This window comes from Bombina bombina, chromosome 10 (genome assembly GCF_027579735.1).
Source record: "Bombina bombina isolate aBomBom1 chromosome 10, aBomBom1.pri, whole genome shotgun sequence".
Lineage (NCBI taxonomy): Eukaryota > Metazoa > Chordata > Amphibia > Anura > Bombinatoridae > Bombina > Bombina bombina.
This window is the reverse complement of record NC_069508.1, coordinates 171,495,412-171,512,322: the sequence shown is the minus strand read 5'-3', so window position 1 is coordinate 171,512,322 and position 16,911 is coordinate 171,495,412. Positions and strand designations below refer to the sequence as shown.

The 16,911-nt window shown below is 51.1% G+C and overlaps 1 protein-coding gene across 1 annotated transcript in view; it reads right to left on the bottom strand.

Moving 5' to 3' along the window:
* TRABD2B (TraB domain containing 2B) overlaps positions 1-3,062 on the bottom strand; it is a 382,029-nt gene extending 378,967 nt beyond the window's left edge. The window contains exons 1-2 of the mRNA XM_053693505.1: positions 2,779-3,062; positions 1,275-1,835 (exon numbers count right to left, since the gene is read on the bottom strand). Of these exons, the coding sequence (XP_053549480.1) occupies positions 1,275-1,835; positions 2,779-2,895 (678 nt within the window). The 5' untranslated portion in view covers positions 2,896-3,062. The remainder of the gene's footprint in view (positions 1-1,274; positions 1,836-2,778) is intronic.
* Between the last annotated feature and the right edge of the window lie 13,849 nt (positions 3,063-16,911).

Sequence of the window (16,911 nt, the reverse complement as noted above, 5' to 3'; positions counted from 1 at the left end):
TTTTTTCTGGGACAGTTGATATTTTCTTTTGCTTTCAAAGCTAAGGCAGAGTCAGTCTCTATCACTCTCTCTCTCTCTCTCTCATATTTCCTCACTATCATTAAGTACTTTTTTTTTATCTCTCCCTCTCACTTGCTCATTTTCTCACAACTTGTATATATGTGTTTAATGTGTGTATATATAACAGACAAATAAGCAAAACATTAAGCATAAAGAAAAAAGAAAAGTCAGCACTATACTGTATCTGTTCATTTTAGAAAAAGTAATTTAGTGTGAAGTTTAAATATTTATATATCTATAGCCATCTATCTATCTTTCTATCTATCTATCTATCTATCTAACTATCTATCTATCTATCTGTATATATATACAATTATATATATAGTCCTCCCTGATTAATAGCATAGTATCCTCATTTCAGATAACACTGATGTGGGAGCAGTTTGTTTATTTGTGACAGTGTATTTATAAACCTGTCACAGAAATGTTTATCTTGTCTGCCCCTCATTATGTTTGCTGTGTGTATACTGAGTATGTATACAGTATGCCTGTCATTGGTATACAAGACAGGGAGCTTACTGCTTTTTCCTTAGGGACTCACACAGTGAATTAAATCAGGGCATTGCTAGGAAAGCTATGACATTCAGTAGGTGCTCATGAGAAACATCACATTATGGGGACAATATTGTAAAAAAATAAATACTTTAAACACATTTTTTTAAACTAGTTATTGCAAACAATGTATCTAGAGCTGTTATGTAGCAATATAATTCTGCTTTCAAATGTGCTCTTTATTGTAGCTTATAATAAACATAAATATTAAACAAATCAAAAGAAAACAATAAAAATACCATAAAGTTAGCCATATTGGGTACTGCATCGATACACTGTAAATATGTTAGCTTTGCTGGCACAGATGTAACGTCATAAGCTACCCCAGGCATAGCATAGTCATATACTTATATACTGGCAATGGCAGACATGTGAAGCAGAACGTTGTAATGATTGTTAACTATATTAATGCAATAAACCTCAGAACATCACCAACCATATCTATTTATAATATAAGTGGCAAAGATTATGTGCCATTAAATAGGATCGATAAAGACAAAACTATGTATAAATAATCATATACAGCCCACTTAACCCTAGCTGCCCCTTCCCTGCTTGTGGGGCCGTTATCTGGGAACCCAAAGTGATGGTAAAATGAAGCCCCTCACTGATGGAATAATTATAAGAGATAAAAGCCCCAGTAGTTGAGGTCCCACTCTTACCTGGGATAGGTTCAGCCTGTTCAGTGGGTGGCATTGTTCCTCCACCCTTTCCACAGCACCTGTCCTTTTCCTCATCCTCTCGGCTTCTTGTGCCAGGTACAAATCCAAGACTGGAACCCCTCTAGACCTGATGTCTGCCTCGGTTAGAGAATTTACCATTAACATGACCCACACAGGTCTCTTCCTCTCCCAGTTGCCAGCAATGGCATTGAAGAGGTAATCAGCATACAGTCCCTTGCCCCTCTGATCTGGGGTCATCCAGTGAGGCATCATCAACTTGACGTACTCCAAGTGTCTCTTCAGTCTTCTGTACAGGTCCTTGGGGAGCATATCCTGAAGGTTCTCTCCCTGGGGCAGCATCTGACAGTTTGCCAGAGCAGAAATGGTATATGGGTCAGTGAGATCCAACTCAAAATACACATTACTGCTATCCTGGAAAGCTCGTTTTGAGTTCTGGGGTATGAAATCCCATACCCGGGTATAAGGCACATGGATAGTTCCAAAGAGATAAGCAGGGGGCTGCCTCTTAATTGTCCACAGAAAAGAATTCAGATCCTCTTGCTAAAGAGAAGATTACATTAGTCAGTCTTTGGAACTTTTATTTTAAACAAAACAAAAATCAGACGAACAAAAACATATTTTTATTATATTTGTTGCCTCAGTATTTCATGTGTGTGACAATGTCAGAATCTGCAAAGTATTACGGTAGCTTTGGGGTTAAGGGAAACTGTAGTGTGAACAAACATACGATACAATCTCCCCAGCGCTGATAAGATAAATAGGTGTCAGTCCCTTCCCTGCCCCCAATGTGACAGAAGCTCCTGAAAAAAAAAAACAAGCAGGGATCCTCCAGCTGATAACATGGGAGCAGGCTATTCATATGCACATCACACATACTACACAAAACTTAGCTTATCAGGGTCACAAGCTTTAGTGCAGTAGGGCTAAACCCTACAAATAAACCACCAATTGTACCCCATCATTATATTTACCTATCGGTATATTTATTTGTTGTGTATGTGTGTTTGTGTGTATATTTATGTATGTATGTGTATGTGTGTATGTGTGTATGTGTGTTTGTGTGTATATTTATGTGTGTATGTGTATGTGTGTTTGTGTGTATATTTATGTATGTATGTGTATGTGTGTATGTGTGTTTGTGTGTATATTTATGTATGTATGTGTATGTGTGTATGTGTGTTTGTGTGTATATTTATGTATGTATGTGTATGTGTGTATGTGTGTTTGTGTGTATATTTATGTATGTATGTGTATGTGTGTATGTGTGTTTGTGTGTATATTTATGTGTGTGTATATGTTTGTATCTGTACATCTATATATGAGTGTATATTTGTGTACTTGTTGGTATATGTGTAGACTAGTGTGTTTGTGTCTGTACATCAATGTATGAGTATATAAGATCGTATGTAAATGTGATTATCTGATGTCAGGTATATGCGTGCATGTTATTAATATTTTTTACATGTAGGGTTAAGCCACTCACCGCCTTGGGCTGCCCACACTGACCAGTGTCCATGGGAAGTCTCCTGGGACTGACCCCCTGCAGCAGAAGTAGGCACACAGCCAGACTCAGGGTCATAGTCTCCATTCTGCTCCCCATAAAGTGACCTTATTGTGGCAGCTCCTCATCTAGCAAGTGCAGGCAATTAGCAGCTGTGCAGGGCTCCCCCATATCTCTGTGCTGGGATCCCCAGGGTGCTGGCTGGTGCTGTGAGGAGAGGAAGCCGGGCACAGCTCTGTATGTCACAGGCAGCTTTCTGCAACAGCTGGGAGAGACTCAGAGCAACTAAAACTTTCTGAGGTCCCATCCTAACTCACATCTCTCCTCCCACTAGAGGGGGCAGAAACCCAGCTCCAGCAGCAGCACATCCACCCAACTGAAAGAGAGAGTGAAAGCGAACAATCCCCTCAGCCTGACTATCCCGACACACAGCTCCTGCAGTAAACTCACTGACATAGTGATAGCTGCAAGTCCCTCTGTCTGGGGGTCCCAGCACACAGCTCCTGCAGTAAACTCACTGAGATAGTGATAGCAGCAAGTCCCTCTGTCTGGGGGTCCCGACACACAGCTCCTGCAGTAAACTCACTGAGATAGTGATAGCAGCAAGTCCCTCTGTCTGGGGGTCCCAGCACACAGCTCCTGCAGTAAACTCACTGAGATAGTGATAGCAGCAAGTCCCTCTGTCTGGGGGTCCCAGCACACAGCTCCTGCAGTAAACTCACTGAGATAGTGATAGCAGCAAGTTCCTCTGTCTGGGGGTCCCAGCACACACAGCTCCTGCAGTAAACTCACTGAGATAGTGATAGCAGCAAGTCCCTCTGTCTGGGGGTCCCAGCACACAGCTCCTGCAGTAAACTCACTGAGATAGTGATAGCAGCAAGTTCCTCTGTCTGGGGGTCCCAGCACACAGCTCCTGCTGTAAACTCACTGAGATAGTGATAGCAGCAAGTCCCTCTGTCTGGGGGTCCCAGCACACAGCTCCTGCAGTAAACTCATTGAGATAGTGATAGCAGCAAGTTCCTCTCTCTGGGGGTCCCAGCACACAGCTCCTGCAGTAAACTCACTGAGATAGTGATAGCAGCAAGTCCCTCTGTCTGGGGGTCCCAGCACAGAGCTCCTGCAGTAAACTCACTGAGATAGTGATAGCAGCAAGTCCCTCTGTCTGGGGGTCCCAGCACACAGCTCCTGCAGTAAACTTAGTGAGATAGTGATAGCAGCAAGTTCCTCTGTCTGGGGGTCCCAGCACACAGCTCCTGCAGTAAACTCACTGAGATAGTGATAGCAGCAAGTTCCTCTGTCTGGGGGTCCCAGCACACAGCTCCTGCAGTAAACTCACTGAGATAGTGATAGCAGCAAGTCCCTCTGTCTGGGGGTCCCAGCACACAGCTCCTGCAGTAAACTCACTGAGATAGTGATAGCAGCACGTCCCTCTGTCTGGGGGTCCCAGCACACAGCTCCTGCAGTAAACTCACTGAGATAGTGATAGCAGCAAGTCCCTCTGTCTGGGGGTCCCAGCACACAGCTCCTGCAGTAAACTCACTGAGATAGTGATAGCAGCAAGTTCCTCTGTCTGGGGGTCCCAGCACACAGCTCCTGCAGTAAACTCACTGAGATAGTGATAGCAGCACGTCCCTCTGTCTGGGGGTCCCAGCACACACAGCTCCTGCAGTAAACTCACTGAGATAGTGATAGCAGCAAGTCCCTCTGTCTGGGGGTCCCAGCACACAGCTCCTGCAGTAAACTCACTGAGATAGTGATAGCAGCAAGTCCCTCTGTCTGGGGGTCCCAGCACACAGCTCCTGCAGTAAACTCACTGAGATAGTGATAGCAGCAAGTCCCTCTGTCTGGGGGTCCCAGCACACAGCTCCTGCAGTAAACTCACTGAGATAGTGATAGCAGCAAGTCCCTCTGTCTGGGGGTCCCAGCACACAGCTCCTGCAGTAAACTCACTGAGATAGTGATAGCAGCAAGTCCCTCTGTCTGGGGGTCCCAGCACACAGCTCCTGCAGTAAACTCACTGAGATAGTGATAGCAGCAAGTCCCTCTGTCTGGGGGTCCCAGCACAGAGCTCCTGCAGTAAACTCACTGAGATAGTGATAGCAGCAAGTCCCTCTGTCTGGGGGTCCCAGCACACAGCTCCTGCAGTAAACTCACTGAGATAGTGATAGCAGCAAGTTCCTCTGTCTGGGGGTCCCAGCGCACAGCTCCTGCAGTAAACTCACTGAGATAGTGATAGCAGCAAGTCCCTCTGTCTGGGGGTCCCAGCACACAGCTCCTGCAGTAAACTCACTGAGATAGTGATAGCAGCAGGTTCCTCTGTCTGGGGGTCCCAGCACACAGCTCCTGCAGTAAACTCACTGAGATAGTGATAGCAGCAAGTCCCTCTGTCTGGGGGTCCCAGCACACAGCTCCTGCAGTAAACTCACTGAGATAGTGATAGCAGCAAGTTCCTCTGTCTGGGGGTCCCAGCACACAGCTCCTGCAGTAAACTCACTGAGATAGTGATAGCAGCAAGTTCCTCTGTCTGGGGGTCCCAGCACACAGCTCCTGCAGTAAACTCACTGAGATAGTGATAGCAGCAAGTCCCTCTGTCTGGGGGGTCCCAGCGCACAGCTCCTGCAGTAAACTCACTGAGATAGTGATAGCAGCAAGTTCCTCTGTCTGGGGGTCCCAGCACACAGCTCCTGCAGTAAACTCACTGAGATAGTGATAGCAGCAAGTTCCTCTGTCTGGGGGTCCCAGCGCACAGCTCCTGCAGTAAACTCACTGAGATAGTGATAGCAGCAAGTTCCTCTGTCTGGGGGTCCCAGCACACAGCTCCTGCAGTAAACTTAGTGAGATAGTGATAGCAGCAAGTCCCTCTGTCTGGGGGTCCCAGCACACAGCTCCTGCAGTAAACTCACTGAGATAGTGATAGCAGCAAGTCCCTCTGTCTGGGGGTCCCAGCACACAGCTCCTGCAGTAAACTCACTGAGATAGTGATAGCAGCAAGTCCCTCTCTCTGGGGGTCCCTCCCAGCACACAGCTCCTGCAGTAAACTCACTGAGATAGTGATAGCAGCAAGTCCCTCTGTCTGGGGGTCCCAGCACACAGCTCCTGCAGTAAACTCACTGAGATAGTGATAGCAGCAAGTTCCTCTGTCTGGGGGTCCCAGCACACAGCTCCTGCAGTAAACTCACTGAGATAGTGATAGCAGCAAGTCCCTCTGTCTGGGGGTCCCAGCACACAGCTCCTGCAGTAAACTCACTGAGATAGTGATAGCAGCAAGTCCCTCTGTCTGGGGGTCCCAGCACACAGCTCCTGCAGTAAACTCACTGAGATAGTGATAGCAGCAAGTCCCTCTGTCTGGGGGTCCCAGCACACAACTCCTGCAGTAAACTCACTGAGATAGTGATAGCAGCAAGTTCCTCTCTCTGGGGGGTCCCAGCACACAGCTCCTGCAGTAAACTCACTGAGATAGTGATAGCAGCAAGTCCCTCTGTCTGGGGGGTCCCAGCACACAGCTCCTGCAGTAAACTCACTGAGATAGTGATAGCAGCAAGTCCCTCTGTCTGGGGGTCCCAGCACACAGCTCCTGCAGTAAACTCACTGAGATAGTGATAGCAGCAAGTCCCTCTGTCTGGGGGTCCCAGCACACAGCTCCTGCAGTAAACTCACTGAGATAGTGATAGCAGCAAGTCCCTCTGTCTGGGGGTCCCAGCACACAGCTCCTGCAGTAAACTCACTGAGATAGTGATAGCAGCAAGTCCCTCTGTCTGGGGGTCCCAGCACACAGCTCCTGCAGTAAACTCACTGAGATAGTGATAGCAGCAAGTCCCTCTGTCTGGGGGTCCCAGCACACAGCTCCTGCAGTAAACTCACTGACATAGTGATAGCAGCAAGTTCCTCTGTCTGGGGGTCCCAGCACACAGCTCCTGCAGTAAACTCACTGAGATAGTGATAGCAGCAAGTCCCTCTGTCTGGGGGTCCCAGCACACAGCTCCTGCAGTAAACTCACTGACATAGTGATAGCAGCAAGTTCCTCTGTCTGGGGGGTCCCAGCACACAGCTCCTGCAGTAAACTCACTGAGATAGTGATAGCAGCAAGTTCCTCTGTCTGGGGGTCCCAGCACACAGCTCCTGCAGTAAACTCACTGAGATAGTGATAGCAGCAAGTCCCTCTGTCTGGGGGTCCCAGCACACAGCTCCTGCAGTAAACTCACTGAGATAGTGATAGCAGCAAGTTCCTCTGTCTGGGGGTCCCAGCACACAGCTCCTGTTGTAAACTCACTGAGTTAGTGATAGCAGCAAGTTCCTCTGTCTGGGGGTCCCAGCACACAGCTCCTGCAGTAAGCTCACTGAGATAGTGATAGCAGCAAGTCCCTCTGTCTGGGGGTCCCAGCACACAGCTCCTGCAGTAAACTCACTGAGATAGTGATAGCAGCAAGTCCCTCTGTCTGGGGGTCCCAGCACACAGCTCCTGCAGTAAACTCACTGAGATAGTGATAGCAGCAAGTTCCTCTGTCTGGGGGTCCCTCCCAGCACACAGCTCCTGCAGTAAACTCACTGACATAGTGATAGCAGCAAGTTCCCTCTGTCTGGGGGTCCAGCACACAGCTCCTGCAGTAAACTCACTGAGATAGTGATAGCAGCAAGTCCCTCTGTCTGGGGGTCCCAGCACACAGCTCCTGCAGTAAACTCACTGAGATAGTGATAGCAGCAAGTCCCTCTGTCTGGGGGTCCCAGCACACAGCTCCTGCAGTAAACTCACTGAGATAGTGATAGCAGCAAGTCCCTCTGTCTGGGGGTCCCAGCACACAGCTCCTGCAGTAAACTCACTGAGATAGTGATAGCAGCAAGTTCCCTCTGTCTGGGGGTCCCAGCACACAGCTCCTGCAGTAACTCACTGAGATAGTGATAGCAGCAAGTCCCTCTGTCTGGGGGTCCCAGCACACAGCTCCTGCAGTAAACTCACTGAGATAGTGATAGCAGCAAGTTCCTCTGTCTGGGGGTCCCAGCACACAGCTCCTGCAGTAAACTCACTGAGATAGTGATAGCAGCAAGTTCCTCTGTCTGGGGGTCCCAGCACACAGCTCCTGCAGTAAACTCACTGAGATAGTGATAGCAGCAAGTCCCTCTGTCTGGGGGTCCCAGCACACAGCTCCTGCAGTAAACTCACTGAGATAGTGATAGCAGCAAGTCCTCTGTCTGGGGGTCCCAGCACACAGCTCCTGCAGTAAACTCACTGAGATAGTGATAGCAGCAAGTCCCTCTGTCTGGGGGTCCCAGCACACAGCTCCTGCAGTAAACTCACTGAGATAGTGATAGCAGCAAGTCCCTCTGTCTGGGGGTCCCAGCACACAGCTCCTGCAGTAAACTCACTGAGATAGTGATAGCAGCAAGTCCCTCTGTCTGGGGGTCCCAGCACACACAGCTCCTGCAGTAAACTCACTGAGATAGTGATAGCAGCAAGTCCCTCTGTCTGGGGGTCCCAGCACACAGCTCCTGCAGTAAACTCACTGAGATAGTGATAGCAGCAAGTCCCTCTGTCTGGGGGTCCCAGCACACAGCTCCTGCAGTAAACTCACTGAGATAGTGATAGCAGCAAGTCCCTCTGTCTGGGGGTCCCAGCACACAGCTCCTGCAGTAAACTCACTGAGATAGTGATAGCAGCAAGTCCCTCTGTCTGGGGGGTCCCAGCACACAGCTCCTGCAGTAAACTCACTGAGATAGTGATAGCAGCAAGTCCTCTGTCTGGGGGTCCCAGCACACAGCTCCTGCAGTAAACTCACTGAGATAGTGATAGCAGCAAGTCCCTCTGTCTGGGGGTCCCAGCACACAGCTCCTGCAGTAAACTCACTGAGATAGTGATAGCAGCAAGTCCCTCTGTCTGGGGGGTCCCAGCACACAGCTCCTGCAGTAAACTCACTGAGATAGTGATAGCAGCAAGTCCCTCTGTCTGGGGGTCCCAGCACACAGCTCCTGCAGTAAACTCACTGAGATAGTGATAGCAGCAAGTCCTCTGTCTGGGGGTCCCAGCACACAGCTCCTGCAGTAAACTCACTGAGATAGTGATAGCAGCAAGTCCCTCTGTCTGGGGGTCCCAGCACACAACTCCTGCAGTAAACTCACTGAGATAGTGATAGCAGCAAGTTCCCTCTGTCTGGGGGTCCCAGCACACAGCTCCTGCAGTAAACTCACTGAGATAGTGATAGCAGCAAGTTCCTCTGTCTGGGGGTCCCAGCACACAACTCCTGCAGTAAACTCACTGAGATAGTGATAGCAGCAAGTCCCTCTGTCTGGGGGTCCCAGCACACAGCTCCTGCAGTAAACTCACTGAGATAGTGATAGCAGCAAGTCCCTCTGTCTGGGGGTCCCAGCACACAGCTCCTGCAGTAAACTCACTGAGATAGTGATAGCAGCAAGTCCCTCTGTCTGGGGGTCCCAGCACACAGCTCCTGCAGTAAACTCACTGAGATAGTGATAGCAGCAAGTTCCTCTGTTTGGGGGTCCCAGCACACAGCTCCTGCAGTAAACTCACTGAGATAGTGATAGCAGCAAGTTCCTCTGTCTGGGGGTCCCAGCACACAACTCCTGCAGTAAACTCACTGAGATAGTGATAGCAGCAAGTCCCTCTGTCTGGGGGGTCCCAGCACACAGCTCCTGCAGTAAACTCACTGAGATAGTGATAGCAGCAAGTCCCTCTGTCTGGGGGTCCCAGCACACAGCTCCTGCAGTAAACTCACTGAGATAGTGATAGCAGCAAGTTCCTCTGTCTGGGGGTCCCAGCACACAGCTCCTGCAGTAAACTCACTGAGATAGTGATAGCAGCAAGTCCCTCTGTCTGGGGGTCCCTCCCAGCACACAGCTCCTGCTGTAAACTCACTGAGATAGTGATAGCAGCAAGTCCCTCTGTCTGGGGGTCCCAGCACACAACTCCTGCAGTAAACTCACTGAGATAGTGATAGCAGCAAGTTCCTCTGTCTGGGGGTCCCAGCACACAGCTCCTGCAGTAAAACTCACTGAGATAGTGATAGCAGCAAGTCCCTCTGTCTGGGGGTCCCAGCACACAGCTCCTGCAGTAAACTCACTGAGATAGTGATAGCAGCAAGTCCCTCTGTCTGGGGGTCCCAGCACACAGCTCCTGCAGTAAACTCACTGAGATAGTGATAGCAGCAAGTCCCTCTGTCTGGGGGTCCCAGCACACAACTCCTGCAGTAAACTCACTGAGATAGTGATAGCAGCAAGTCCCTCTGTCTGGGGGTCCCAGCACACAGCTCCTGCAGTAAACTCACTGAGATAGTGATAGCAGCAAGTTCCTCTGTCTGGGGGTCCCAGCACACAGCTCCTGCAGTAAACTCACTGAGATAGTGATAGCAGCAAGTCCTCTGTCTGGGGGGTCCCAGCACACAACTCCTGCAGTAAACTCACTGAGATAGTGATAGCAGCAAGTTCCTCTGTCTGGGGGTCCCAGCACACAGCTCCTGCAGTAAACTCACTGAGATAGTGATATGCAGCAAGTTCCTCTGTCTGGGGGTCCCAGCACACAGCTCCTGCAGTAAACTCACTGAGATAGTGATAGCAGCAAGTCCCTCTGTCTGGGGGTCCCAGCACACAGCTCCTGCAGTAAACTCACTGAGATAGTGATAGCAGCAAGTCCCTCTGTCTGGGGGGTCCCAGCACACAGCTCCTGCAGTAAACTCACTGAGATAGTGATAGCAGCAAGTCCCTCTGTCTGGGGGTCCCAGCACACAGCTCCTGCAGTAAACTCACTGAGATAGTGATAGCAGCAAGTCCTCTGTCTGGGGGTCCCAGCACACAGCTCCTGCAGTAAACTCACTGAGATAGTGATAGCAGCAAGTCCCTCTGTCTGGGGGTCCCAGCACACAGCTCCTGCAGTAAACTCACTGAGATAGTGATAGCAGCAAGTCCCTCTGTCTGGGGGTCCCAGCACACAGCTCCTGCAGTAAACTCACTGAGATAGTGATAGCAGCAAGTCCCTCTGTCTGGGGGTCCCAGCACACAGCTCCTGCAGTAAACTCACTGAGATAGTGATAGCAGCAAGTCCCTCTGTCTGGGGGGTCCCAGCACACAGCTCCTGCAGTAAACTCACTGAGATAGTGATAGCAGCAAGTCCCTCTGTCTGGGGGTCCCAGCACCACAGCTCCTGCAGTAAACTCACTGAGATAGTGATAGCAGCACGTCCCTCTGTCTGGGGGTCCCCAGCACACAGCTCCTGCAGTAAACTCACTGAGATAGTGATAGCAGCAAGTCCCTCTGTCTGGGGGTCCCAGCACACAGCTCCTGCAGTAAACTCACTGAGATAGTGATAGCAGCACGTCCCTCTGTCTGGGGGGTCCCAGCACACAGCTCCTGCAGGTAAACTCACTGATGATAGTGATAGCAGCAAGTCCCTCTGTCTGGGGGTCCCAGCACACAGCTCCTGCAGTAAACTCACTGAGATAGTGATAGCAGCAAGTCCCTCTGTCTGGGGGTCCCAGCACACAGCTCCTGCAGTAAACTCACTGAGATAGTGATAGCAGCAAGTCCCTCTGTCTGGGGGTCCCAGCACACAGCTCCTGCAGTAAACTTAGTGAGATAGTGATAGCAGCAAGTTCCTCTGTCTGGGGGTCCCAGCACACAGCTCCTGCAGTAAACTCACTGAGATAGTGATAGCAGCAAGTTCCTCTGTCTGGGGGTCCCAGCACACAGCTCCTGCAGTAAACTCACTGAGATAGTGATAGCAGCAAGTTCCTCTGTCTGGGGGTCCCAGCACACAGCTCCTGCAGTAAACTTAGTGAGATAGTGATAGCAGCAAGTTCCTCTCTCTGGGGGTCCCAGCACACAGCTCCTGCAGTAAACTCACTGAGATAGTGATAGCAGCAAGTCCCTCTGTCTGGGGGTCCCAGCACACAGCTCCTGCAGTAAACTCACTGAGATAGTGATAGCAGCAAGTCCCTCTGTCTGGGGGTCCCAGCACACAGCTCCTGCAGTAAACTCACTGAGATAGTGATAGCAGCAAGTCCCTCTGTCTGGGGGTCCCAGCACACAGCTCCTGCAGTAAACTCACTGAGATAGTGATAGCAGCAAGTTCCCTCTGTCTGGGGGTCCCAGCACACAGCTCCTGCAGTAAACTCACTGAGATAGTGATAGCAGCAAGTCCCTCTGTCTGGGGGTCCCAGCACACAGCTCCTGCAGTAAACTCACTGAGATAGTGATAGCAGCAAGTTCCTCTGTCTGGGGGTCCCAGCACACAGCTCCTGCAGTAAACTCACTGAGATAGTGATAGCAGCAAGTTCCTCTGTCTGGGGGTCCAGCACACAGCTCCTGCAGTAAACTCACTGAGATAGTGATAGCAGCAAGTCCCTCTGTCTGGGGGTCCCAGCACACAGCTCCTGCAGTAAACTCACTGAGATAGTGATAGCAGCAAGTCCCTCTGTCTGGGGGTCCCAGCACACAGCTCCTGCAGTAAACTTACTGAGATAGTGATAGCAGCAAGTCCCTCTGTCTGGGGGTCCCAGCACACAGCTCCTGCAGTAAACTCACTGAGATAGTGATAGCAGCAAGTCCCTCTGTCTGGGGGTCCCAGCACACAGCTCCTGCAGTAAGCTCACTGAGATAGTGATAGCAGCAAGTCCCTCTGTCTGGGGGTCCCAGCACACAGCTCCTGCAGTAAACTCACTGAGATAGTGATAGCAGCAAGTCCCTCTGTCTGGGGGTCCCTCCCAGCACACAGCTCCTGCAGTAAACTCACTGAGATAGTGATAGCAGCAAGTCCCTCTGTCTGGGGGTCCCAGCACACAACTCCTGCAGTAAACTCACTGAGATAGTGATAGCAGCAAGTTCCTCTGTCTGGGGGTCCCAGCACACAGCTCCTGCAGTAAACTCACTGAGATAGTGATAGCAGCAAGTCCCTCTGTCTGGGGGTCCCAGCACACAGCTCCTGCAGTAAACTCACTGAGATAGTGATAGCAGCAAGTCCCTCTGTCTGGGGGTCCCAGCACACAGCTCCTGCAGTAAACTCACTGAGATAGTGATAGCAGCAAGTCCCTCTGTCTGGGGGTCCCAGCACACAAGCTCCTGCAGTAAACTCACTGAGATAGTGATAGCAGCAAGTCCCTCTGTCTGGGGGGTCCCAGCACACAGCTCCTGCAGTAAACTCACTGAGATAGTGATAGCAGCAAGTTCCTCTGTCTGGGGGTCCCAGCACACAGCTCCTGCAGTAAACTCACTGAGATAGTGATAGCAGCAAGTCCCTCTGTCTGGGGGTCCCAGCACACAACTCCTGCAGTAAACTCACTGAGATAGTGATAGCAGCAAGTCCCTCTGTCTGGGGGTCCCAGCACACAACTCCTGCAGTAAACTCACTGAGATAGTGATAGCAGCAAGTTCCTCTGTCTGGGGGTCCCAGCACACAGCTCCTGCAGTAAACTCACTGAGATAGTGATAGCAGCAAGTTCCTCTGTCTGGGGGTCCCAGCACACAGCTCCTGCAGTAAACTCACTGAGATAGTGATAGCAGCAAGTCCCTCTGTCTGGGGGTCCCAGCACACAGCTCCTGCAGTAAACTCACTGAGATAGTGATAGCAGCAAGTCCCTCTGTCTGGGGGTCCCAGCACACAGCTCCTGCAGTAAACTCACTGAGATAGTGATAGCAGCAAGTTCCTCTGTCTGGGGGTCCCAGCACACAGCTCCTGCAGTAAACTCACTGAGTTAGTGATAGCAGCAAGTTCCTCTGTCTGGGGGGTCCCAGCACACAGCTCCTGCAGTAAACTCACTGAGATAGTGATAGCAGCAAGTCCCTCTGTCTGGGGGTCCCAGCACACAGCTCCTGCAGTAAACTCACTGAGATAGTGATAGCAGCAAGTCCCTCTGTCTGGGGGTCCCAGCACACAGCTCCTGCAGTAAACTCACTGAGATAGTGATAGCAGCAAGTTCCTCTGTCTGGGGGTCCCTCCCAGCACACAGCTCCTGCAGTAAACTCACTGACATAGTGATAGCAGCAAGTTCCTCTCTCTGGGGGTCCCAGCACACAGCTCCTGCAGTAAACTCACTGAGATAGTGATAGCAGCAAGTCCCTCTGTCTGGGGGTCCCAGCACACAGCTCCTGCAGTAAACTCACTGAGATAGTGATAGCAGCAAGTTCCTCTGTCTGGGGGTCCCAGCACACAGCTCCTGCAGTAAACTCACTGAGATAGTGATAGCAGCAAGTCCCTCTGTCTGGGGGTCCCAGCACACAGCTCCTGCAGTAAACTCACTGAGATAGTGATAGCAGCAAGTCCCTCTGTCTGGGGGGTCCCAGCACACAACTCCTGCAGTAAACTCACTGAGATAGTGATAGCAGCAAGTCCCTCTGTCTGGGGGGTCCCAGCACACAGCTCCTGCAGTAAACTCACTGAGATAGTGATAGCAGCAAGTTCCTCTGTCTGGGGGGTCCCAGCACACAGCTCCTGCAGTAAACTCACTGAGATAGTGATAGCAGCAAGTTCCTCTGTCTGGGGGTCCCAGCACACAGCTCCTGCAGTAAACTCACTGAGATAGTGATAGCAGCAAGTCCCTCTGTCTGGGGGTCCCAGCACACAGCTCCTGCAGTAAACTCACTGAGATAGTGATAGCAGCAAGTTCCTCTGTCTGGGGGTCCCAGCACACAGCTCCTGCAGTAAACTCACTGAGATAGTGATAGCAGCAAGTCCCTCTGTCTGGGGGTCCCAGCACACAGCTCCTGCAGTAAACTCACTGAGATAGTGATAGCAGCAAGTCCCTCTGTCTGGGGGTCCCAGCACACAGCTCCTGCAGTAAACTCACTGAGATAGTGATAGCAGCAAGTCCCTCTGTCTGGGGGTCCCAGCACACACAGCTCCTGCAGTAAACTCACTGAGATAGTGATAGCAGCAAGTTCCTCTGTCTGGGGGTCCCAGCACACAGCTCCTGCAGTAAACTCACTGAGATAGTGATAGCAGCAAGTCCCTCTGTCTGGGGGTCCCAGCACACAGCTCCTGCAGTAAACTCACTGAGATAGTGATAGCAGCAAGTCCCTCTGTCTGGGGGTCCCAGCAAACAGCTCCTGCAGTAAACTCACTGAGATAGTGATAGCAGCAAGTCCCTCTGTCTGGGGGTCCCAGCACACAGCTCCTGCAGTAAACTCACTGAGATAGTGATAGCAGCAAGTTCCTCTGTCTGGGGGTCCCAGCACACAGCTCCTGCAGTAAACTCACTGAGATAGTGATAGCAGCAAGTCACTCTGTCTGGGGGTCCCTCCCAGCACACAGCTCCTGCAGTAAACTCACTGAGATAGTGATAGCAGCAAGTCCCTCTGTCTGGGGGTCCCAGCACACAGCTCCTGCAGTAAACTTAGTGAGATAGTGATAGCAGCAAGTCCCTCTGTCTGGGGGTCCCAGCACACAGCTCCTGCAGTAAACTCACTGAGATAGTTATAGCAGCAAGTCCCTCTGTCTGGGGGTCCCAGCACACAGCTCCTGCAGTAAACTCACTGAGATAGTGATAGCAGCAAGTCCCTCTGTCTGGGGGTCCCAGCACACAGCTCCTGCAGTAAACTCACTGAGATAGTGATAGCAGCAAGTCCCTCTGTCTGGGGGTCCCAGCACACAGCTCCTGCAGTAAACTCACTGAGATAGTGATAGCAGCAAGTCCCTCTGTCTGGGGGTCCCAGCACACAGCTCCTGCAGTAAACTCACTGAGATAGTGATAGCAGCAAGTTCCTCTGTCTGGGGGTCCCAGCACACAACTCCTGCAGTAAACTCACTGAGATAGTGATAGCAGCAAGTTCCTCTGTCTGGGGGTCCCAGCACACAGCTCCTGCAGTAAACTCACTGAGATAGTGATAGCAGCAAGTTCCTCTGTCTGGGGGTCCCAGCACACAACTCCTGCAGTAAACTCACTGAGATAGTGATAGCAGCAAGTCCCTCTGTCTGGGGGTCCCAGCACACAGCTCCTGCAGTAAACTCACTGAGATAGTGATAGCAGCAAGTCCCTCTGTCTGGGGGGTCCCAGCACACAGCTCCTGCAGTAAACTCACTGAGATAGTGATAGCAGCAAGTCCCTCTGTCTGGGGGTCCCAGCACACAGCTCCTGCAGTAAACTCACTGAGATAGTGATAGCAGCAAGTCCCTCTGTCTGGGGGTCCCAGCACACAGCTCCTGCAGTAAACTCACTGAGATAGTGATAGCAGCAAGTCCCTCTGTCTGGGGGTCCCAGCACACAACTCCTGCAGTAAACTCACTGAGATAGTGATAGCAGCAAGTCCCTCTGTCTGGGTGGTCCCAGCACACAGCTCCTGCAGTAAACTCACTGAGATAGTGATAGCAGCAAGTCCCTCTGTCTGGGGGTCCCAGCACACAGCTCCTGCAGTAAACTCACTGAGATAGTGATAGCAGCAAGTCCTCTGTCTGGGGGTCCCAGCACACAGCTCCTGCAGTAAACTCACTGAGATAGTGATAGCAGCAAGTCCCTCTGTCTGGGGGTCCCAGCACACAGCTCCTGCAGTAAACTCACTGAGATAGTGATAGCAGCAAGTCCCTCTGTCTGGGGGTCCCAGCACACAGCTCCTGCAGTAAACTCACTGAGATAGTGATAGCAGCAAGTCCCTCTGTCTGGGGGTCCCAGCACACAGCTCCTGCAGTAAACTCACTGAGATAGTGATAGCAGCAAGTTCCCTCTGTCTGGGGGTCCCAGCACACAGCTCCTGCAGTAAACTCACTGAGATAGTGATAGCAGCAAGTCCCTCTGTCTGGGGGTCCCAGCACACAGCTCCTGCAGTAAACTCACTGAGATAGTGATAGCAGCAAGTCCCTCTGTCTGGGGGTCCCAGCACACAGCTCCTGCAGTAAACTCACTGAGATAGTGATAGCAGCAAGTCCCTCTGTCTGGGGGTCCCAGCACACAGCTCCTGCAGTAAACTCACTGAGATAGTGATAGCAGCAAGTCCCTCTGTCTGGGGGTCCCAGCACACAGCTCCTGCAGTAAACTCACTGAGATAGTGATAGCAGCAAGTTCCTCTGTCTGGGGGTCCCAGCACACAGCTCCTGCAGTAAACTCACTGAGATAGTGATAGCAGCAAGTCCCTCTGTCTGGGGGTCCCAGCACACAGCTCCTGCAGGTAAACTCTCTGAGATAGTGA